This window comes from Thamnophis sirtalis, unplaced genomic scaffold, assembly GCF_051295495.1.
Source record: "Thamnophis sirtalis isolate CommonGarterSnake01/CBP01778 unplaced genomic scaffold, rThaSir2_p1.2 scaffold_5, whole genome shotgun sequence".
Lineage (NCBI taxonomy): Eukaryota > Metazoa > Chordata > Lepidosauria > Squamata > Natricidae > Thamnophis > Thamnophis sirtalis.
Window position 1 is genome coordinate 114,649,513 of NW_028261385.1, and position 24,946 is coordinate 114,674,458.

Sequence of the window (24,946 nt, forward strand, 5' to 3'; positions counted from 1 at the left end):
AAAAGACAGAGATGATTCTTTTAAGTGCAAAAACTACTACACAGGAAAAAGGATGAAAGCATCTAAATTCTGTAGATTTTCACTCTGATCAGCAGGCTTATGAATGGGAAAAGGTACAGAAGAGGAAGTCTACTTTATAAGAATAGTAAGAAATAGCTAGAGGTGAAGAATTCTGCCCTCTGCCCCTATATTGAATCAGGTATTTCCAAGTAATCTGTAAGCTTTAGATGATTCTGAACATACTCTGCACACGATACTCAATGTATATGGGTTATAGAGACCTGTTGTGGCCCAGCAGGATTCGGTTGGGCTGCTGATGGACTTGGATAGTGAGGAACCATATGAGTCTGCCAGGGAAGATGTGAAGGACCCTGGGCAGGTTTCAGATTGAGAGCAGGGACCAGAGAGGCTGGTTGGCCACCAGGAGGCGCCTGAGGCATGGAGCAGTGGGTAGGATTCAAGGCAGTTTGTTCCTGATGCAAGATTAAGACGGGCGGAGAAATGGAAGCAGCAGCTCCGGAGGCAGACTCAGAGACGATAATTAAGCCCAGGTGGTTGTGGCTTGGCCCCTCCCAAGAAAGTATATAAGTGAAGAAGTTGGGAGGGGTCATTTGCAGGACACAACCGTTTGAAACAGTATTGGAATACTCTGTCTGTCTTGTATCTGTGCCTGTTGGACTTTGGGTTGCTGCCAACTATTCTTGCATGTGAGTCTTGTCTGGGCCGTCAGCCAAAGGAGTTGATAAATCCGTGATTAAAGAGTGGCAAACAGCCAAGCCTGTATCTGGGTGATTTGCAGGTCGGAGGGGGGTCAGAACAGAGACCATAATAAAGAATTCAAAGTAAATGGGAATTATTTGTTTCTAGGAGTCCCACCTTAAAAATGTAATATATTTCCTGCAGGAAATAAAATAAACCCTGCAGCTGTCACTTAAAAGGCAAATCAAATTTTCCTTATAAATTTAGTTCTTGGTTAACAATGATACAAGTCTTCAACTTACAACCCATGAGTTAGCAAGCATTCAAAATTATGACAACCCCAACCCCCCCCCCCGTCCAAAGAACTTACGATCTGGATTCAAAGTTTCAATGGCTGCCCGCTCCAAAGTCATGTGATTGTATTTGAGTGCTCGGCAAGCAACCCAAATTTGCAGAGCATCCCACAATCATATGAACACAATTTATTATGTTTTTTGCCAGGAAGCACTGTTTGCTTTTCAACTGCTGCAAATAATGTTGTTAAATCAAGTTGGCCATGTGGATGTCTTGATTTATGACCGTTATGACATACAAAAAAAATTCCTGGCTCCATTATGGTCATAAGTCAAGAACTATCTGTTATTGGGAAAGGGAGCAAGGTCACTAAGTGATGCAGTTAGTAAAGCATGACATTACATACTATACTGACTTTCAACAACAGTTCGGACAGTTTCAAATGTGGTGGCTAAGCAAATCCAACATGCCTATTAAACGTGGTGACACACGATTGCCATCTGCAACCTTCCACTAGTGTCCCGACTGGCTCTGTTTATCATGAGCTAACACAATGAAAGTTACAAATGGTGATCACGTGAATGTGGGACGCTGTGACCATTATAATTAACAGCTGGCTGCCAAGTGCCCAATTGGTAATCATGTGACCACAGGGATACTGCAATGGCTGCAATTCTGCAGAATAGTCATCAATGTCATTCAGCACTGTCGTAACTTCAAACAGTTGCTGAAAAAATAATCTTTAAATGAGGACTACCTGTATAAATATCTGCAAACAAAAGAAAAAGGATCTGTGGACTTTTACAAAATACATTATGCATGTATAAATTATATTCTTGGAGTAGGAATTTTCACTGCTAATCATATTTTCACATGAGAAGAATCAACATGAAATTTGTTCCCACTGAGTTTTGAGTTATATTTGATTTACCTCTCCTTTTTTTGTAGTAAGTTCTTCTTGCATTTTTAGTTGTTCCTTTAGCATATGATCCTTATTAGTATCAATAAGTACTCTATGTCTAACTTCGTCTAGTTTAGATTGCAAAGTGGAAATCAGAATTAAATGTTTGTTATGTTGCTGCTGCAATGTTCCTTTATCCTGTAAAACATCAAAAAAAATTGTGTAAGTAAATATTTTTTATACAGCCTAGTGACGTTTTAGCTTTCTAGAAACACCAAAAGCAAGAGGCAAGTGCTGCTCTAGTCCATAATCATGTGATCATCTTTTGAAAGGATTTTATATGTATTAATTGTCTAATTTGAAGATAATTCAAGATCACAAAACCCTATAATTGAAGAAGCTACCGTATTTTTTGGAGTATAAGATATTTTTTCCTCAAAGAGGCTGAAAATCTAGGTCTTATACATCGAATACAGCATTTTTTGCTTCCTGAAGCCCCACCCCTTCACCAAAATGGCCACACAGAGCCTTAGGGAGGCTTTCAGAGAGTTCCTGGTGGCTGGGGATGGCAGAAATGAGCAAAAAATGACCCGTTTTTGCCCCCCCAGCACTCTATAAGCCTCCATAAGGCTACGCATGTATCTTTTTTGACAAAAAAATGGGCAATTTTTTGCTCGTTTTTGCCTCCCCCCCCCGAGCACTCTACAAGCCCCACCAAGGCTATTCATGCTTTTTAAAAAAAAGAAAAAGAAAAAAGAAAAACGGGCTGTTTTTGGGAGGTTTGCAGAGTGCAAAAACTTTTCCCCCCCTTTCGTAAAGCTCTTTAGTTAAAGTAATTGATGAGAATTAGATTGATCAATTGCTGTGCCAGCAGAAACAAAGTCTTAGGTGCTGCAGATTGTCAGCGATTTCCTTCTGCAGCACATGGATAAACAAACATCTCCTTACCTACCTACCTACTCTCTCTCCCTACCTACCTACCTACTGTGTTTCTCTCCCTCTCCCTCCCTACCTTCTCTCTCTCTCTCTCTCCCTACCTACCTACTGTATTTCTCTCTCTATCCCTCTCCCTACCTACCTACTTTTTTAAAAATTTGCCTCTTCAAAACCTTGGTGCGTCTTATACTCTGGTGCATTTTATACTCTGAAAAATATGGTATTTAGGCAATCCTGTCCAATCCCCCCTTCCCAATAAAGAAATTCTATTTAAACCACTCTTTACATCTTGTGGTTGAGTACATTCAATAAAGAGAATTTCCCCCACAGTTCTGAGTTATTGGTTTCGTTCCAGAAGTTCTCTTTTGAAACTATCTCACTTCCTGTAACTCAAATTCATAATAAACATTTTCTTCAGTGGACTTAGCTTCTTATTCCTTTGATTATCGTTGCTACCCTTCGAACATATTTAATGTTCTTAAAATCCACTCATATTTCAGGCCTGGTTCTGGGAGAGAAACAGTATTGATCACACTTGTGATTTGATAATCTTGCAAAAGCGTGATAGAAATCATGTATCCATCCTTGCTCTCCTTAACCTCTCTGCAGTTTTCAATACCACTGACCATAGCAGCCTTTTGGTATGGCTGCAAGATCTAGGTGGCAGTTTTGCATTGGTTTGGCTGTTTTCTAAGGCTGTTCCTAATCAGTATTGAAAGAGAGTGAGAGGTCCAGTTCATGAGCACTCCTTTGTGATATATGCAGGGCTTAGTATTTTCTGCGCTTCTCTTTAATATATAAGGTAGCTGCTGGGAGACATCATCTGTCACCATGGGATAAGGCATCATTAATTTTCTTGACAATACTCATATCTTCATCCAGGTGACCCACATGTTACTGTTGCTACCGTCTTGCAGTACTTGGAGGCTGTGGGGTCTGGATGGGGACAAAACTCAGAGTAGCTATAGTTGTATGGATCTTCTTTAGTTCTGGATAGGGTTGCACTGCACCAGACAGACCCCCATGCACAACTTGGGATTCTTCCTAGACTCACAACTTTTACTTGAAGAGCAGTTGGCAGTTGTGGCTAGGTCGCTAGGAGCAACTTTGTAGAATTTTGTGTTGCATGCTAGTTGCACTCTTTCCTGAATCATGGGTCCCTGCAATCAGTCCCTCAGGCCTTAGTCATCTTGCAATGTGATTAGTAGAAGTTGGTAAGTAATTATTTTGTTTCATTTTTGTTTCCTAGGCTGTAGAGTCCAACTACATTTTGTCAATATCTCCATCTTTGGCATTCCAGACTCCAACCATATGCAATTCATTTTGCTTATATGTTGTGTTCACTTTCAGATTGAATTTGACCATAAAACTCATCAACCTCTTTTTTTTTTACATCAGTCATTGAGTTTAAACTTGGATAATCTTCCTAATAAAGTCCAAGAAGTCTAATTTGTATTATTTGGTTATTGTTTGCATTATATCCATTGTTCCTGCTAAATCCTTCCTGAAGCAATGCTGTACTTTTTTGTTTTTCATGTCCTAGCTAATGAACAGTATGATCTTCTGACTGAAAATGTCTAATTCCAGGCCTTTTCTATTCGTTGATGTTAAGATGTCAATGGACAGTTCATGAATATAATATTTTATTGTATTCTGTTTTTTCATGATCATATTCTTTATGTTCCATATTCCCACTATAATTCTTCTTTCCCGCTTTAATTTCACTGGACAACTTTTTTCAAAAGATTTGCTTTCTGGAAACCTTCTGATGGTTATCATAGATTCCTTAAAACTGAACACAATTTCAGAACGACATAACACATAGGAATCTTGAGAAAATGAAATTAATTTTCAGTTATTATAATGTATTTAATTACTAATATTTCTGACATGCTGCATGAGTTCAACAGAGTCAGAAGTGTTTAGTAGCTGATTTTGGTTTGTATTCAAGTGCCCGATGCTCCTCACTGCAATTTCTAACAATAGCCAGCCAGCTGGGATTAATAGATTCCAGTTGCCCTGATATCACTTTTTCATTATGGCAATATCCTAATGAAAAGCTTCACTATGTTTTTCACTGACTGCACCTAGATTTTGGGGAAAGGAGTCTAAGTGTGAATACAGAAAATGAATCTTAGTGACATTTTGAATTCCATGAACATGTGTCATAAGAAATTTGTCAACCAGATGAGAATGTATGTTGGTACTCTGTAGTTGCCAAGAAAATTCTCAACAACATCCCTGAATGCATTCCAGGCAATTTTCTCTAAACTGACTAACAGATCTTCGAATTGCTTGACACTAATAATGTATCTGATCTGTGAACCAACAAATGCCTTCCTTAATCTTGGCATCAGTTATTCTTGGAAACAATTTTTTTAATTAGTGAATTTTAGGTAAAGCGGAGGCAAAAATATTTGTTGGGTCAACAAAGGGTTCATGTGCCACATTTTTCTATCCTGGAACCAAATTATTTCAGAGTGGCCCTTTCTTTTTAATGTAAGGTGACTCTCTTGGACGGTTGTCCCATCTGCATATGTAACAACAATACTTGTTATATCTGAGCTGCATTTCAAGCAGCAGAGCCACTACTTTTGGATCTCCTAGATATTCCAGTTGTATTTGGTAAACGGGATGTGCTTCAACAACAGTTCCATGTTTTGTATGTTTCTTTCATGTGTGCAGCACAGCCAACAAGTACTGAAGGTGTAAATTGCCACTGTATAAAAACAGAATATTTCTATAGAACATAAAGGTTAAATTATAGGTTATTTTTGTGATTAGCAGCCAAAAATCTGTAAGACATACTCAAAAGTGTTCAGGAAGCAAATCTTCGTTATCCAGTGTTTTCTTTAGCTTCACAGAAATATTAGCAACTGGCTAACCTGAATGCTTTAATCTAACCACTTCATTGATACTATTAGATCCTCAGCATTTTCTCAATATGATGCTGAGTGCATCTGATCTGAGAGAACTGGCATTATACTGGCAATCACTTTATATTGTCTAACCAAGTGATTTTCTTGGTAAAATAAAGGTATGGTTTTGCAGTAATCACTTTCTTCCATATAAAATGAAATTATGCTTTGGCCATTGTTACTAAAGTGATTGTCCACTGCAAGCATCTACCCAATATACAGAAGGTACCTACTTGCTTTACCCGAGCAACTGGGATGACCGTCAAACCTTGGGTAACTTTGATGAGAATATATTCTTACACTCTTATCAAGAAAGTTACCAATGAAATTGAGATAAGATTAATAGACAAAAACCTATTCAAAGTAAGAGGGCATGGTGGCCCAGCATTAAGACACTAGGCTTGACAGCTGGAAAGCTGACAGCCCAGGTTCGAGACAAGAGCACCATGTGTCAGGGTGAGCTCCTGTCCTCGCCCCAGCTCTTCCCAACGAAGCACTTTGAAAACATGCAAATCCGAGATACATAGGACCTACTTTGGTGGGAAGGCAACAGCACACTGTGACATCACGCTGGTCACATGACCATCAAAATGTCTTTGGACAATGTTGGCTCAATGGCCTTAAAACAGAGATGAGCAGTTCTCCCTTAGTTGGCAATGATTAGTGGAGTAAAATCTGAAGGGTCCCCTTTACCTTTTATTCAAAATAAACAGATATTTCCTGATTATATTTCAATTAGTCTTGAGCTTTTAGACCTCTTCCTGCTCCTCACAATGCTGCCAAATACATGCCTATGCCTCTTAGTAGACTAAGCCAAAATAGTTGAATAGCTCCATTTTTCTTTACTACCTGTTTGCATTTTCCTATCTTCATTGAGAAGTTTGTATATTTGAAAAAAGCACACAATTTCAGTTATTAGCTGTCCTGTATAAATTCCAAATCCCTTACTAAAAATTTAAAATTACAAAATTAAGCTTACTTCTTTTAATTCAATTTCCCTTTTTTTCATTTTTTCCAGTTCCTGCATGAGTTTATCAACATTCTTTGCCACCTCTTTATTCAGACATTGAAACTCCATGACTTGTCCTTCCAACTTTTCTATTTCTTCATTACGAGCTGCAAGGAGTTTCTCTATTTGCTCTTTTTCTGTAAAAAGCCTGTTATAATCATCCACTCTCTCTTTTATTTCATTGTGGAGAGATTCTACCTATAAAGACAAATACAAAAGGAACACAAACAGTAAGAAAATAATCACCATATTCCTAATATTTTTACTTTGATTAATCTAATGTTTCATATCAAAAGCTGCTCCTTGGTAGTACTAAAAACCTGAAGGCCCATATGCTTCTGTTCTAAGTGTTTTGCTCCAAGGCAACTGGAGGCTCTGAAAGATCCCAAGAGATTACAAGGAAGAAAAAAGATAAGTCCCACTGCACGTGTGGTAGTCAAGTCTAACTACACTATATTTCATCCTGTAATGTAGACAATTTATATATTCAACATATTCTAATTTTAATGATACAGCCATAAAAATGCTAAGATACATATAGGTCTCAGGTAGGCCTGCCTTGTATCAAAAATGAATAGGGGAGAGGCTTAGATAAAACAGTTGTCAACATTAAGAATGTTGATCCTAATAAATGATTGGATTTCTTTTGAACTTTGTCTCGAGGCTCGTAAATTCATTAGGTCGTCTTCTGGGAACTTCACAACAGTATGCCTAATTATAATTAATTATACTATGCATCTTTAGCTTTTTAATGTTTAATGGCTAGTGGTACTATTGATATATCTAAAAAGTTGATTCTACAGTTCTATTATGTAGTATATCTCATTGCACTGAAAAGTCAGAAATTACTGCTTTTTGTTTCTTTTTAAAAATTTTCTCACTTCCTTCCTAGATAGAGGAGATAATCCTCTATCCCCTTTCTCCATTGTCTTTATTTCTATTTCTATTTTATATTAAGAGAAAACTTTTAATAAAATAAAATTAAAAAAGATTATGATTCAGAAATGCTAGATGTTATGACTACAACATTGCAAGCTGCTATCATGTGATTGCCATTTGTGATATTCCCTGCTGGTTTCCCAGAACAAAGTCAATGGAGAAGCTGAAGGGAATATCACAAGTTGTTCCTGCTACCTCCAACCTTCCCCGAGGACCTCATTATGGAGTATGAGATCATGGAGATCAAAAAAGGTAGCAGGAGCAACTTATGAGCTACCTGTTAGCTCTGGATCATAATCTTTAAAAAAAATTTAATTTATTTTGATCTCCTACGCCAGCAAAGGCGAACCTTTTTTGGCTCATATGCCATAAGCAAGGGGAGTGCAGGGGGGTCGTGTGTTGGTGTGCTGCACCCATAATGCAATGCGTGAACTCCCCAGCATGCATGCGCGCATGACAGGCACTCCCCCCCATTTTTACATGCTTTTTTTGCCCTTCCTAGGCTCCAGAGGCTTTGTAGGAGCCCGGGGAGGGCAAAAACAGTTTCCCCAACCCTCCCCGGAGGCCCTCCGGGGGGGTTCAAGAACTTCCCTGAAGCCTCCGGAGGGCAAAGAACCATGCCCTATGGGTAAACCGGAAGTTCAGGAACTGACCGGTTTGCTCGTAGGACCGGTTTAAGCCCTCCGGAGCCTTCAGGGGCCTTCCGGAGGCTTCCCTGAAAGCTCCGGAGGATGAAAAACGACCCAACAACTGACCAAAAGTTCCATTGAAATTAATTTAATTTTTGTATTTGTTGATTTATCCTGCAGCGAGTTGTCCCATTCTGTACTGAAACTGCCAAAAGATGCAGTCATATGAAGTTTTGCTTGAGAATTGCATAGCTTAGTGATGGAAATTCTGGTCCCAACTAGGGTCATTGAGTGAGGATTACCTGTAAGGATTTCATTGCAGAAACCTTTAAATGCTCCATAATAATGAGGAACGTGAATCAAGTTGACTGGTTAATTTAGAGCTGATTCTGATCTTGATAAAGCCTATATACCCTAGACTGCCAAATTTCATAAAATTATTCCAGAAAAAGCTTGGGAGACTATGGCATTAGAACACTACTTTTGATTTCTATTCCTGGGTCTGTCAGTAAGCAGTCATCAGACTTCATTTATTCATTGCTGATTAGAAGCAAAGAAAATTGGAGGAAATGGGTGAGCCTATAAAGTTTCACTTTCTTCCCTAGTGCCTCAAATTCATTTCCTTTGATTTGGGAAAATCTACTGAAATTGTGGCTTGAAAGGTTTCAATTCTACCATCCTGTAGCTTGAATTTACTTTTTCTCTGTTAAATTTTTAAAAATCTTTTGGTGCCAATGGTACATCAACAAAATAGTGTAAAACAAAACATTCATACTGAACTCATTGGAACACCATATCATATTGTAATGGAGCATAGTTTTCCTATTTCGCCTGCATATAATCACAGCAGATCATATTCAATTTCTAACATTCATTCTTCTTCATTTTGATATATTCTCTTAATTCTTGCGTCAAGCACAAGTTAGCACTAAAAATAGTTTTGATATGCAATGATTTTACTCACCAGATCGGTTCTGGACTTTCCAGAAGCTTGAGATTTTGTTGTAAGTTTTAATTCCATTTCTAGTTTCCAAATTTCTTCTTGAAACTCATCACGTTCATGTTCCCTTTCAATAGCTTGCTTCTGTTAAGAAAATGAAAGTCAGTTTTACAGATATGAGTCTATTTTAGATTTCAAATCAAATAAAGATCATTTAATTACTAATTTTAACATTTATTTTTTCATAGATTATCATAATTTTATACTTTAAGAGAAACCTTTACTCCAGAATGCTAGCAAAAAAAAAATATCCAAATTTTTATACATGTTTTTCTTACATCCATGAAATCTCTCTGATTTTTCAGCTGTCTTTCAAGAGCTTCCATTTGTTGTCTTAGGTCAATAACTTCAGATGCCATTGCAGCTAGATTTTGATTTTTGTTTAACTGGTCTTCAAGTTCAATCTCCAAGATTTTCATCTGTGTATTCAAGTTTGAACAATCTTTGTCTGCTTGACATTGCAATTCCAAATTTGTTTTTGCTAGACGATCTATCTCTTTGATTAATTCTAATACATAAAGGAAAAACAGCAGTACCAAGAACACAATATTTTTCAAAATTCATATATATTTTAATTAGTTATGCACCATAAATTAATCTTTTTTACAATACACTAGAATTATGACTCAGATTGGCATGTAACTTGTCTTGGCAAGGTCCAGAATTGACTGCATGTAATACAGGAAATAGTAATCTATCAGTTACTTTTTTCTTTGTAAAATATTCTGTAATAAAGCTTTCCAAAGAGGATTTTGGGAAGTTAAAGTGGAGGTCATAGCCACCTAACTCTGTTTCCTATTATCATTGCTAGTTAGCTCACAAGGGGCAAAAGTGGGTTAATCAGAAGAAAACTTCACCGAGAGGAGGGGCTGATGCCGTGACAAGACGACGCGCGATCTCAAAGCTCAGAGATCGCACTCGACACTTTTATTGGTGAGGGGTTCCAACGGACCTAAATCATCCCGAAGAGACGGTGAACAGGAAGATTACATCTTGCTGATCTCGGGGATATCGCAAAATCTCAGAGAAAAGCAAGGCAAAAGTCTTTTGCTGGCAATAAAAATTCCAGTCTATCATAGATTTGATAACACTGCTGAGAATTAAAGACAAGCTGACAAAGGAAACAGAAGGAGGGCGTCAACATTATATGAGAGATACTACAAACAAGGAGGTGCAAAGAGGACTCCGTACAGACTTGTTTAAAAAGATGTTTGGAGAATTGGATCCACAAATGGCAGTAAATATAAGATTGTTTTGCTATTGGAGAGATACAGGTTGATAGATGGAAGAGTATAATTCAAAATTAGCTAAATTTAGTTAAATTCAGTGATAATAGGTATAGTTAAATAAAAATTGATAATGATAGTAATGTATATAATGTTATGATAAGTAATAATTGAATATGAGAAGGGAAGGTTAGAAATATTTTTGGACTATATATAAAGATTATTAATAACAATAATAAAAAAGAACAAAATTAGACACAGTTAACATGTTTTAACTAATAGGGGAAATGTTATGATATAGATATAGTTAAATAAAGAAAGGATAATGATAATAAATTATATACTGGAGGATTAGAAAATTTTGGTATTAAATATTATGGATGTTTAGCTAAAATAGGATATGAGGATTTAATGTTAATGGAGGATTTTATAAATAAGTAAATGAAATGCCAGCATGTGGTTATGTATTAAATCTTGGTATATTTTAGGATGAAGGACGTTTAAATAACTATAGTCAAACAAAAGTGGAGGTATGATGATGGTAATATAATAAATATTTGAGTTAAGATATTTGAATTAATATGAATTATATTTGATGACGGTGGAAGAGATGCACAAAAGCCTTTTGTAACCAGCTGATACACTTTCTACAGTATGTAAAGAAGGAGGATTTGTATGTTTGTTTTGAAAATAAAAAAAATTTTTTTTACAAAAAAAAAAAAAAAAGAAGAAAACTTCAGCAGCTTTCCCAAATTTCAATCAGTTTTTGTGAAAAGGTTGTCCTCAATCTCCCCAGATCCATGTATAATCATGTCTATATAGTATGGGTCACAATGCAAAAGAATCTTTTAAGAAACATGAACTCTCATTTTTTTAAGTCATTAATAAAAATATTACTTTGAAAATGCTGTTAAAAATGCTTGTACTGCAACTTAAGCAACATAAATACTACTGTCTACTTTTGTTTTAAGTACCGTATTTTTCAGAGGATAAGATGCACCTTTTTCCCTCAAAAAAGAGCTGAAAATCTAGGTGTGTCTTATACACTGAATACAGCAGTTTTTGCCTCCTGAAACCCGCCCCCTTCATCAAAATGGCTCTGCATAGCTTTTTAAAAGGCTTTCAGAGAGCTCCCGGGGCAAAAACGAGCAAAAAAGGCACAGATAGCTTTTAGGAAGCTTATAGAGTGCTGCTGGGAGCTGGGCAAAAACGGGCTGTTTTTTGCTCATTTCTGCCCTCCCCAACCCCTAGCAGCACTCTATAAGCTTCCTAAAGGCTATCCGTGCCCTTTTTCAATGTTTTTGCTCCCCCTTCCAGGAGCACTCTACAAACCTCCTAAGGGCTATTCATGCCCTTTTTTTGAAAAAAAAAACCAACAACAACAAAAACGAGCCCGTTTTCACGAAAAACAGGTCGTTTGGGGAGGTTTTCAGAGTGCAAAAAGTTTTTTTAAAAAATGTTCCTCTTCAGAATTTTGCTGTATCTTATACTCTGGTGCATCTTATACTCTGAAAAATATGGTATACTTTTAAATACAATGAAAATTACACTAACACTGGCAGCAGTCTTATTCTCCAGCCAAGATTTACATGTATTTAATATAGTAATGTATATTTCATTTCATACCAACTTCTCTTTCTCCCACGTTGGCAGCCAAAGCTCTATTTTGATTTATTAGTAATTTTTGTTCCTCTGCACATCTTGCATTATGCTGGGTTAACTTCTGAATCTGTGCTTTAAGCTTTTCCAATTCTGCAACAAGACAACGCTCAGATTCTTCTTTAAGATTTAAAGCTTCTTCCAAAGTATGTCTTTCTGTTAAATAACCTTCAATGAGACCTATAACTCAAAACAGAATAACATTTGAATTGTTGTTGAATAACACTAAAAGAATGTATACAAAATAGTAATATAACAGCTAGTGCTAACATTCTCTATGTGTAGGATTCTCTATGCCAGGAGACTCTATTTAAAATGTTAATTTTACAATATGTAATTGTTTACCATTTATTCTAATTATATCAACATTAAAGCACCATACAGTTAAAGTACCAGATGACAGAATAATCAGCATAGCATGACAGAGTTGTCGTCCCTCTGTAATATTTATTTATTTATTTAATTTATATTGCCGCCTATTCACCAATGGTGACTCAAGGCGGCTTACAGAATAAAAGACCACATTTAAAACAATAAAAACTAACAAAAAGAATCAAATAAATTAATATAGTATAATATAACAAAATCACCCCCAACCTCCCACTCCTGGCGACAGCAGATCACACAAGCCATTTAATGGGCTCCATCCTGCTCTGGGTTCCCCAACTGGAAAAACATGTTGTTGTAGTAGCAAAATTCCAGTACTTGTACAATGGCTCTACTTTCCAACAATTTTCCTCCTCTATAGTTAGATATGCTTTCTTTCTTCATGTAATTGTGACCAGGTCCATGATCCATTACTGGGAAGTTTAGCTTGCTTACCTTTTGCTTTATGAAGCTCTAACACAAGTTGATTCTGAGCTTTACTCTCTTCATCCAAAAAGCCCATTAATCCATGCTGTTCATTAAGCATTTGGCATGCTTCCCAATTCTTATTCTTGCATTCCTCTTTAATATTACTATGGATATTGTGCATTTCCTCCAGCTTCGAAACAAAGAGATTTAAAAGACAATGAAAGTACGCACTCTGAGAGGCAACATGAAGTCTTAGATTGCACCTAATCCCCAAATCCCTTTTACAGCTGTCACCTGACATCATTATCAAAATCTGGTAGCAAATGACTAAATAGTAACACAATTCCTAGTGCTTATTGGTGGGAAATATATCTAGAAAGTTGATTTCTTCCTGCCCCTCCCAAGAATCCAATGAAACAAAGGATAAGAAATCCTAGCTCTGTCAGTAACATAAACACATCAGCATTCTGTAACTATTTTAAATTTAAGTACGGTACCTTCAAAGGAAAGATATTAAATTTTAGTGACGTTTCATCTATACTCATGGTAAAAACAACATACTTTTCTTGCACAAAAACAATTTCTAGGTAGGAAAATTTATATATACCAGGGGTTTCAAACTGCAGGTTGTGATCCTTGGGAGACTGAGAATCAGGTGTGTATGTCACCATTAAAATAATGCTTTAGGCATGGTGTCATATTTGGACTTTTGAGTATTGTAAGACAAGAATATAAGTATCCACCTGCTTCCTTTTTGAAGCAGAAAAAGGATTTCTAGGGTTTTATGAACCATCACCAAGATTAAATTCTATGTTATATTATAGAATGTTATTTGAAAGGAACATTTACACTTACATGTTTTTATTATACAAAATGTTTAATTTATCTGTTAAATTATCATTATATCTATAATGCCAGTAGTTTTGAAAATGTTAAACTACTAAATATCAAGCTATTAATATATTTAGTGGACTGGAGTTTTAATACAATTGAAATGGACTATTTCAATTTCTTAAGGAGCATAAGTGATATTTAATCATATGGCAAAGCATTATTCAATAATGATTGAGATGTTGACCAATGATAGTTGGGTTTCATGTATCTCAGAATTCTAAATTGATGTGCCATGCAATAATTGTACTCTTTAGAATGTCTATAAAAGTATTAGTAATGTTGGGTATTTTTACTTGCTATGTTTTATATAGCTACATTGCTCTCTCACTGTTTTATTTAATCATATTGCTGAGCATGTAGTTATTTGCTTCACTTAAGACCATTCATTCAGCGACTGTTCAAAATTACAACAATGCTGAACAATAGGACATGCAATCTGTATTCAAATTTACGAATGCTGCAGTGTATCCACGGTCACATTATGACAATTTGGATACTTGGCAATCCACCTGCCATTCTGGCCAACCATAAGGACACTGCAACTGCCCCCACTCATCTATTGCCACGCCACCTCTGTTTTGACATATCCCAGAGGCCCTGGGTCACACCCTTTTGAGATCCTGAGAATGGTGCCCACTTCCCAAATGCCATCCACTTCTGGGATGGCTCTAAGTGGCTCTGTAGAAAGGCCCTGTGTCACATTGGCTGGATGCTGTTTCAAGAAAGGTGATCTTTAGAAGAGGTAAGCAGAACAAGGCGTCATGGAATAGGAAAAAAGCTCAAGGCCTGTGGGTCCCAGTGCGATGAGAAGCTGTGCAAGGGTGCCTAAGGAGTGGGGGAGGGAGCCCTGGGGAGGCCTTGCACATGCCGCATATGAGCTGGGAGAGATGCTGCAGTGTGGGCCTATGCCTATACTGGGTCTCCCAGAAACTCACTCCTATTCTGAGGCACCTGTAGTCTGCTTAACAACCCCAATAGAGAGAGCAGGGATTGTGGTCTTGAAGCAGGAGAATCATGCTGGTGCCTGTTAATAACCAGAATAATTTATCACTGTAATTTCAGGCTCAATTGTGGCCACAAAGACGAGGACTATCTTTATTTAAAGTGTTATATTGAAGACTGTTTTGAGATGCAATAACATCTGAACTATACATAACAAAAGCATATCAGTTCAAGATCTCCAGTTCCTTCCCTCTGTGGGTATAAAAGAATAGGTCTTCAGCACTACCTGGCTTCCCATACTATTAATATATAATATTTAATTACTGTTTAATTAAATAAAAGTATTTTACTTGTTTGGTTGATTCAGCAAGCATATCAAGAAGTTTCTCCACAGTAATATATAAACAACGACCAATTTTTTTAATCCTCTCTTCATTTTCAAATATAAGTTCTGGATTTTCAAAAATACTTTCACATAAATGCTCACTCAATTCCAAAGAATCAAAGCTGTGTTCCTGTAGTGTTTGATCAGAAACTTCACCTGTTCAATAAATTGATTTTTAAAATGTAAGTTTAAAAAACATAGAAAAACATTTTATTATATTTTGCTAATATAATTTTATAAGCCAAGTTACAATTCAACTGAATTAAAATTATTACAGAATTGTCACCGTGTAGAAAATTCAGCATCTATAATAGAATTAGTTTTTAAAAGAGTATCTTCACCCGTAATTTTCCTGCATTTAAAATATTCAAGAGACTCTGTTCTGACTGTTCTACGCTACTTGTTATTCTTAGTATTTTTATATCTACTATTTAAAACTATCTGCAGATGTTTTTAATTTTTACTGGTGTTGACTGGATTTTATTGATTTTAGCATATTCTTTGTACATTTATTATATTACTTGGTAGCTTTTTTATCCCCACAGTGCTTCTTTCTGTACATTCCAAATGTAAACCTTTTGACAGTTATGCCCCCACAGGAGGATCCCATATAAGTTATAGATACTTCTCATTCTCAATCATGAAGACCTTCACAATAATGCCTTAAAATCTGGTTTAGAGAATTTAAATAAATTAATGGCCATGTGAAGAATTTCATTTAGAGTATTCTTCTTGTTTTCTGTAGTTTAAAATATCAGGTGGAGAATAAACTGAATCCTTGGTAAAAGAAAATTCTAAGTATTGACCAAATATAGTTCAGAATGATAGCTGGACTTACTGTAAGGCACTTGACTAGTCATTGAAAGATGGATCTAGGAGGAAGGGATTAGCTGTATCTCTTCTAGCTTCGGTGTATGATTTCCCCCTGTTCAATGGAGGAAATCCCTTCCCATCAGACTTGATCAATAGCAACGAAGTTGCAAATGAGATGGGAATGGGACAATTTATGAGTTAGCATTAAGTGACTAACATGTACATTGGGGGTGGGTTGTTGCCGGCATAACTGCCAGTTCGACGTGAAAAAAATTAAATGATTAATTAATTAAATGATTAATTTATTTAATTACTGTGGGTGGCATGAAAACCTAGAAAGAAACATAAAATTAGATAGATAGCTCAAACTAAAATTCAAACTGATGTTTAAGGCCTTGTCTTTCTACAATCTATATAACATACCCCCTCCTGTTAATCACTATTGTAAAAGCCTACAAAGCTGATTCAAATAAATCTGAAAAAAAATTAATATGGCAAAGAAGAAATAAAAATGGGACTATGTAACTCCATGTTCTGCTGCCTGCCTGATAAAACCCCCCAAAAAGTAATGCTGTATTTGAACAGGATCTAATAAAGACTATAATATATTCCTGGGAAAGAAAAAACAATCAACATAAATGCCTAATCTTCATATCATAGACTGTTTTTTGTTCTCAGGTCATATTTTTTCTGACTTGATTCACTTGCTAACTTTTCATTTGCATCCTACATCTGGGCTCTTAACAGTGCTCAGAGAAATCTGCAAAGTAATGAGGGTGCTTTCTTTCTTTTTGTCATTTAGAAAGGCAGCTCAAGGGATTTTAGTGGTAATAATCAAAAGAACAAAAGCATCAGAAATGTACAACAGTAGGTTCCTAGTGGACCTTATCACGAACCCAGAGATTATTAACTGTCTAAACTTAAACACTTCCATTGACAGCAATTAAACACACATTTAGTACTCCAAGGACTGGGAAAATTGGGCGGGCAGCTCTGCCACTAAGCAAACTGGTTGCTAAGTGGAAAATCACCTGACCATGACTGGGCTGGGAAAAGGGGCTGCCTATAGAAATGGTTTGCTTTTCTTCATGGAACCCCTCGCAGAGCAGAGATTGGAGAGGAAGAGATTTCAAGAGTAAGCTATTTGCTCTTCTACACATCGTGAGCAATGCCAACAGCAGGAAAGGGTTAGGCAAAGCTCTTGCTTACTCCCCACCTTGTAAAGTGGAGAGACTAGAACCAAAAGAGATTTTAAGAGAGTACTTATAAACTGTTATGTATAGTGTGCCCAGGGCTGATAGCCCAATCACATTGCTTTCAATATGTAGAAGAGCAAATAGTTTATTTTCTTGCTATCCCTTTCCTTCTAAACTCTCTGCAAGGGGGGGGGGGCACTGGGAAGAATAAGACAATGCATATTAAATATAATGGTAATCACATGAGTGAGGAATACTACAAAGGTTATAATTGAGGTTTTTTTTTCAGCACAATCATAACTTAGATCAATCACTGAACAAATGGTTGATAAAACAAAGACTATCTGTATAGCAAAGCTATGGAAGACAGCAAGAACATGGTTGCAGAATTCTGTCAAAGACTTTATTTTCCCTTCAAATTATTTACCTTGGCAAATTCTATTGTTATTCTTTAATTTCCATTGATCTATTGTTTTCAATGGGTGTGAAAGTAATGTTTCTTCAGCTATGATCTCTTGCGACACTCCAGATGCCAAGCTGTCATCAAGACAAAGGCCAATTTTCTTGAAGATAAGATCTTCCATATCTTTTGTGGACTGCACCATTGTCAGAAGTAATTTCAAAGCCATCTGACAAGATTCTTGTAGTTTATCCCTACAACAAAACATTATACATTGAATTGTTCCGTTTGCCATTTGCACTGATTACGTCTTCTTCCCACAATGATTTTTTCCTTATTAGAAAACAGGAAGCAAATTAAAACAAAAACAAAAGTTCACATGTTATGTATTTATTAGAAACCATACAGGAAAGGCTAAAATAGGTGTAATTCTTATACCATTTCTCCCAGAAATTATTTCTAGTCAAGCGCTGTTCTAAAATAAAGTTGAAAATTATAACTTTATTTGTAATTTTGTATTTTATTTATATATCTAAAATTACAACTTTGCATAAAAAAGCAAAGAAGTCATATTTCAGCTAAAATTATTCTTCCTACCAACACAAAAGTTTAGATATGCATAATATTCAGTTGACTCATTCTACATTGAATTGACACAGAAACACACGGAAATTTAAGTTTTACAAATGACACTAAGATCTAAAGGTGAATAAGGATATTTGTCACTTTCTTAGGAAACTGAATTGGTAGATCAAACAATTCAAGGTGGTATGCAGCAGCCTACTGAATAACACCAAGGAACAGAATGCAAGCAACAGTTAATAAATAAGAGCAAAAAAGCAAAGTTGCTCCAGGCTTTCCTATTAATAACTTCCATTAAGCAATCTGTATATTTTAATTGTATTACTACTTAATCCTTTAGCATAAAGTTTCCTTTTCTCTATCTGGTAAAAATGTGCACCTTTCCTTGTAATGCCAAAGATTTCCAAAGTAGTCTTATGCACCTAACCAATTGATTTATAACAGCTTACTATCACATAGAGATTAGTTATTGCTCTTTAGTGTTTAGGCTATTAATTGGAAAAGCACTGAGCAAGTTTTTAAAATTGGACCAAGGGAAAAAATTCTCATGTAGGAGTGACACTATGCTCCCTAGTTTAATTGTTTCCAGAAACTACAAGATCTCAAACAATGGGAAATTAGAATAAAATTATATTAGCTTCATCCTTTATTCTTAAAGACTTTTGGAAGCAGACTGAGGAGAGATACACAGGGGTGAAATCCTACCTGTTCGGACCAGTTCAGGGAGAACCAGTAGCAGACATTTGGCCTGGCTCACTTGCCCCGCCCACTCTCTGCTTTCCACCATTCCAGCCTGTCTCCCCTACTTCCTTCCCTGAGGCCCTGCCATGCTTGCCTGCCTTCCATGCAGACTTCCCGGTGTCCCCGTGGCCAGCTTATGAAAGCAGGCAAGCTGAGGACCGTGTGGAAGGCAGGCAAGCATGCTGGGGACAGCCGTCCATGGGGAAGGTAGCACTCCCTTCTCCGCAGCCCTTCCATGCTTGCCTGCCCTTCCATGCGGCCTTTCCGGTAGTCCCCCACGCCCGCTTGTCTACCGAGATCGGTGTCCAGCCTGGCCCAGCCAGTGAGCGGCTGGCCGGCCCTTAGTGGAGATGCAGCTGCTGCTCTGGGGCTGAGAGGGGCAGCGGCGGCGACAGTGCTCCAGGAGGGCAGTCACAAGGCAGATGTCCCGGGGATGCTGCACATGCGCACCACCTGCCCTCCCGGAGCATCGATGCCACTGCCGCCCCTCTCACCCCAGAGAAGTGGCTGCGTCTCCATTAACGGCCAGTCGCCGTCAGCCTTACCAATGCATAGGGTCCGTTGGGATGATGGGCATGCTGAATACACCAGTGGAGGATATAGAAGGGTGTTGGCAACCTGCGGCCTGAGAGCCACATACGGCTCTTTGACCCCTCTCCTGCAGCTCCCTGCTGACCCATTTGTGCAATCTGCTCTCCACCCTGAAAAGACATGAGTCTCTCCGCAGAGCCACATGGCTGAAGTGCCCCTATCATTTTCTCTGCATTGCCCGGGATTGGCTGCTCCACCTCCTTCGCAGTCAGCTGAGTGTCAGCCGCGGTCTCCTTTGTGTTGGCTCAGGAAGAGGGGAATGGGGAACAGGGAGCAGCCACTTCCACTGGATGCAGGTAGGAGAGCTCCAGCTCTCCTGCGCTGTGCAGGGCTCTGCTTCCACAGGGCTCTCCTGCGCAGCGCAGGAAAGCTGGAGCTCTCCTTCCTGCATCTGGCGATGGCTGCTACACATTCCCTTCCTTCCTGAGCCAACATGAAGGGGACCACGGCGCTGAGGAGTCTCCTGCACAGCAGGGTTCTCCTGTGCTGCGCAGCCAGCTACTTGCCTCACTGTGCACTGGAGGCAGTGGGAGGACGAGTTGCTGTCCCCACCACTGTTATCCCCAGGAGGGTATTTTGCTGGCAATATACATGCCCGCGAAATAGATAAAAGCCTGAAAGGGGTAGAAAAAGAGAAAGAGAAATGAGAAAATGATGGAGAGAAAGAATAAGAGAGAGGGAAAAGAGAGGGATACAAATCAGAGAGAGAGAAGGGAGAGAGAGGGGGAGAGAGAAATGAAAGAGAGCTGGAAGGAGAGAATGAGAAGAGAGGAAAACAAATCAGAGAGAGAGAAATGAAAGAGCTGGAGGATGAGAATAAGAGAGGGAAAAGAGAGGGAAACAAATCAGCGAGAGAGAGAGGAGGAGAGAGAAAGGAAGAGAAAGAAAGAAAGAAAAAGAAAGAAAAAGAAAGAAAAAGAAAGGAAGGGTGAGAAAAAAGAGAAAAAAGGAAAGAGAAAAAGAAGGAAAGAAAAAAAGAAAGAGAAAAGGAGAGAGACAAGAGAGAGAGACAAGAGAGAAAAAGAGAAAGAAAGAGGAAGTGGGAGAGACAAGAAAGAAAGAAAAAAAGAAAGAAAACGGATGACTACAATTGAGCCAAAAAACTTGGTTGCTAAGAGCGTTGTTAAGCAAGTTTCACCAGATTTTACAAGTTGGCCACGCCCACTCAGTCACATGACCACCAAGCCACACCCACAGAACAAGTAGGGAAAATTTTTGGATTTCACCACTGGATATACAGGAATACTTTTCACCATGGATCTTTTTCAGGGTATTTGTACTTAAAACAGCTGGATATATATCATTAAGAAACTGCAAGCTACATAGTTAGCAGTGACAAAGAGCTGATAACAGTAAATCCTAATTTCACTATCACCTTTTAAATGCTTGGGTATTCATAGTTGTGGATTATTCATTCTACTACTATGTCACACAGTTATTTTTATCCTTGCTGCTTGACAGGCATGAGATTAATTTCCACCTAACTCAATTTTATTTGTTAGACTCTTCACTCAACTTATCCATCTACCTTTTTATTTTTTGACAATAAAGTTTTTAATGCTATCCATTCATCATACCATCAAGACAGCACTATGTTGAAGATCTGAGAGATCAGAAAAATGGTATGATGATTTTACTTGGGCTAAATCAGATTCTGCAACTTTCACTACTGTAGTCTCTGCTTCCTACCAGTGTATTTATATTAGAAGAAACACTAATATACTGTAATCTCCAAGTGCCTCTTTCCCAACCCATCTTTAAAAATGGCATATTGGTCAACTACACCATATAGTTAAAGATGTAAAGAAGTTTTTTTATTTCTAAGTTTCATATAATTCTGGAACAGAATATTCATAATCAGGAAATCTCTCCTAATAAGTTCTGCATTATATCATGGTGTTTATACAAAAGTTATATTAAATATTATATATTAACATGTATTGTAATTTCCCTACAAATTATCTTAAAATTCTGAAATGATTTTGAAATTATTATTATATTATGTTACATTACTAATGTTTAATATTAAATGTTTAAAAGTTGGTCTTATTGTTGATAAATGTTATCTTTAATATTCTATCATACATACCTGCCCATCACCCAATTCCCCTTCAGGGTAAGCAGTATTAGGCAAAGTGCCGAAAAAAAGGTAACAATTAATAAGCACAATAAATTAAATGGATATAACAACAAAAACACTTTTTACTAGATCTAGTTGACGCCAACACCGTTCAAAACTCTCTCTATATCTTTCTGTTCTTGAACAATCCTCTCTTCCAGCACATCCATAAATCGTTTCTTTTTTTCTCCTTTAAATTTCCTGTCCTTGACTGTCATTAATGCTATCCAGGTACAAGTTTTTTGGTTTTCTTGACATCTTCCTCATTCTTCCTTTATATATGCTATTCATTGTTCTGCAATTTGATCTTCATTCATTTTTCTATATGATCAAATAACTTCGATTTAGTACTACTATACTGATTATTAATTCATTCTATCATTCATTCTTGACGTTGTCTACTTTCGCCATATTTTAAGTAACTCACTTCAACTTACGGTAAGTAATTGTATGCAATATAAATTTCCCCAGGTTTAGTACACATTTTAGCAAAATATAATTTACTTGTTCTTTTTTCCTTTCATTTATGACTTGAAATTATTCATTCCATTTTTTGGTCAGTATAAATAACTTGTTTATTTGATATATTAATTCTCAGACCCATACAATCTAACAAGCTAATATCAACTGCAAATCATTTGGATTCTTGGCAAACAAGACTACATCATCTCCATACAAAATATGCATACATGTTCAGTTTGTTTACTTTATATAAAATCCAAAATGTACTCCAGAATGTTTCAAGTGTTCAAACCTTTCATTCCTGTAACTGTCAATATCAGATCTCAACATGGCTACAAGAATATTTTCTTCCTGATTCTCTCTCTCTTGTGGATGTAGGTTAGGGAGAGCGTGTGAAAGGCACCATGAGAATAGGGAGGATGTACAATGGTATGTGAGAGGTACTGTGCAGATTGGGAATGACATATAAGTGTCGGCATGGTGTGAATGGGGAGGGCCTGGGTGCAGCGGGTGCACAAGATGGGGCAAACTTACCCCAATGACTTGCAATCTTCCCTGTCATTGACTTTCTGGGGAAGCTATTATTAGAAGTAATAGAAAAAATTACAAACCTGCTTTGTGCTTCTTTATGTTTAGCCTTATATTCTTCTTCTAAAACTTGTTTGGCTTTTTTTAATTCTTCGGCCATGAGGGTCTTTGTGGAAGATAATTCACTGTTACATTGAGCCAAAGTCCTCTGTGTATTCACTAAACTGTCTTCTAACTGCTGGATAGTATTCTGTTGCTCCTTTAGAGTTTTCTGTAATTCTACAATTAGAGCAGCCTGCTGTTCTTGAAGACAAGTCATTTCTGCTTTTTGAAAGTCAAACTGTCTTTGCCATGTTTGCTTCTCATATTCTGCCTTGTTCTGAAGCTCTTTACGAAGTAATAATAATTGTTCTTCAGCTTCTGCTACCAATATCTCCTTTTCATGTCTCCATTCTTCAGCTTCTGCTTTATGAGTCTGTTCCACTTCCTGGAGCAATTTTCTAGTTTTTAATTCAGCTGTATCATCTTCAATTAGTTTATGCTTAATCTATTAAATATTACAAAAAATCAATTTGTTGTCTATGTCCAGATTGTCATCATTTCTCTCCTTTCCCTCCTCCCGTTACCTACCATCCTGATACCACAATCCATCCTATCTCCTTCATCAATTGTTCCCTCAAGTCCTGGGAACCATTTAACATAATCATCTCCACAACAAACAATCACAGCCAACTATCAGTGAATAGCATCTCCCCAATCTGCTCCCGCTGTAGCACATTCAGCAGCTGGAGGAAACACCAAGTGGTTGCAAAGGCTACACCCCACATTCCTTTTACCATTTGCTAAGGGCTGGAGCTACTTGCTTAATCTCCCAGTACACAGAGCCAGTTCAAGATTTTAGGATTGCAACAAAGAATGCCGAAGGCAGTCCCACAGGAGATCCAGCAGGCAAATGTCATATTAGCATTTTTATTAAATCTTCATAGGGCAGAAATTGCTTTCTCCACTTTTTATTTCACCTTCCTTTGCATACAACTCAACTTACAGCTGTAATTGAGTATGCCAATTATGGTGGTAAGTCATTATGGTCATAGCCATGTCATCATGTGATCAGACCAGATTTTATCATTTTTGCAGTGATAGTCAAGCATATGACACGGTTGTAAAACAAACCCACTGTTCACTATGGGGTGGGTTTTCCCCCAGAAACTGGAAGTAAACACCGATTTCTGGGAAAATATCATAAATTGTGGTCATGTTACCATGGAGTCCAAAAATAGTTGTAAATGCTGGCCAGTTGCCAAGCACTTAAAATGTAGTCATGTGACCCAGGTGTGGCTAGATATCATAACTTTGGAACTGAATCATAAGTAGTTGGGGGGGGGGTTTCCATTGTAAGTTTAAACAATCGCTAAGCAACCAGTCATAAGTCAAGGACTACATATATTCCGACTCTTCTTTCTTGTCCTGATAAAAACATATTTATTTACTGACCTTGTCATTGACTTTTAGAAAAATGTCTGCTACAGTCAGTTTGCTTTTTTCTATACTACCAATAAAAATCTGAATATTTATAAGCTAGGTTAATGGTAATAACTTTGAGCTAGTTCCATCTTTAATAAAGCCATCTTTTAAATTTGAAATTAAATTACAGTATTTTTACTTATTTTTGTTTACCCTTGATTGCATAGCAAACACACACCTTATTGGTATTTTTAAAAAATGGCATAGATTACTATTTTTCAATAATAAAGATAACTTAAATGCTTAAACAAATTATTTTCTAAAAGCAGTATTTTTGCATTGCTCAGTATATACCTGTTCTAATTCTTCTTTCACATTCTTTTCTTGTACTATGCCGATTTCTTTTAATTCAGAATTTTTTTTCTTCAGTTCTTCTATTTCTTCTTGTTGACTAGAAATGGATTGCTTCTCAAGCTGAAGGGCATTCTTGTATTCATTCTCTAATAACAAGAGTCGCTGTGCCACTTCTGTTTCTATCTGACGTCTAGCATCTTGAGTACTTTGTTGACGAATTTTAGAAATCTCTGAAAATGATGAAATGTTTTAAAGCAAAGAAAAGAGGGTTTAATAGACCAACAGTCTTCAATCTTTCTGGCTCTACGGACTGGTAGAAGTGATGGGGGTGGTGGGGAGGTTGGGATTGGAGACAATGGCTTCATGGGTGAAACTTAATTCTGCGCATGCACAAATAAAGCTTTACGTGCTCACCCACAGACTGGTTCCCAAAGGCCTGGGGGCCCTTCTGATAAGACTGTAATTGATAC

At 37.2% G+C, this 24,946-nt stretch overlaps 1 protein-coding gene across 3 annotated transcripts in view; it reads right to left on the bottom strand.

Annotated features, from left to right (window-relative positions):
• LOC106543699 (pericentrin) overlaps window positions 1-24,946 on the bottom strand; it is an 82,058-nt gene that overhangs the window by 39,635 nt on the left and 17,477 nt on the right. For 2 of the 3 annotated variants that reach the window (XM_087716649.1, XM_087716651.1), the window contains exons 11-20: window positions 24,477-24,706; window positions 22,742-23,205; window positions 17,663-17,889; window positions 15,192-15,382; window positions 13,033-13,195; window positions 12,178-12,396; window positions 9,604-9,833; window positions 9,290-9,409; window positions 6,728-6,955; window positions 1,925-2,092 (exon numbers count right to left, since the gene is read on the bottom strand). In XM_087716649.1, coding sequence (XP_087572775.1) covers window positions 1,925-2,092; window positions 6,728-6,955; window positions 9,290-9,409; window positions 9,604-9,833; window positions 12,178-12,396; window positions 13,033-13,195; window positions 15,192-15,382; window positions 17,663-17,889; window positions 22,742-23,205; window positions 24,477-24,706 — 2,240 coding nt within the window. The remainder of the gene's footprint in view (window positions 1-1,924; window positions 2,093-6,727; window positions 6,956-9,289; window positions 9,410-9,603; window positions 9,834-12,177; window positions 12,397-13,032; window positions 13,196-15,191; window positions 15,383-17,662; window positions 17,890-22,741; window positions 23,206-24,476; window positions 24,707-24,946) is intronic. The other variant, XM_087716650.1, reaches the window with a different exon arrangement.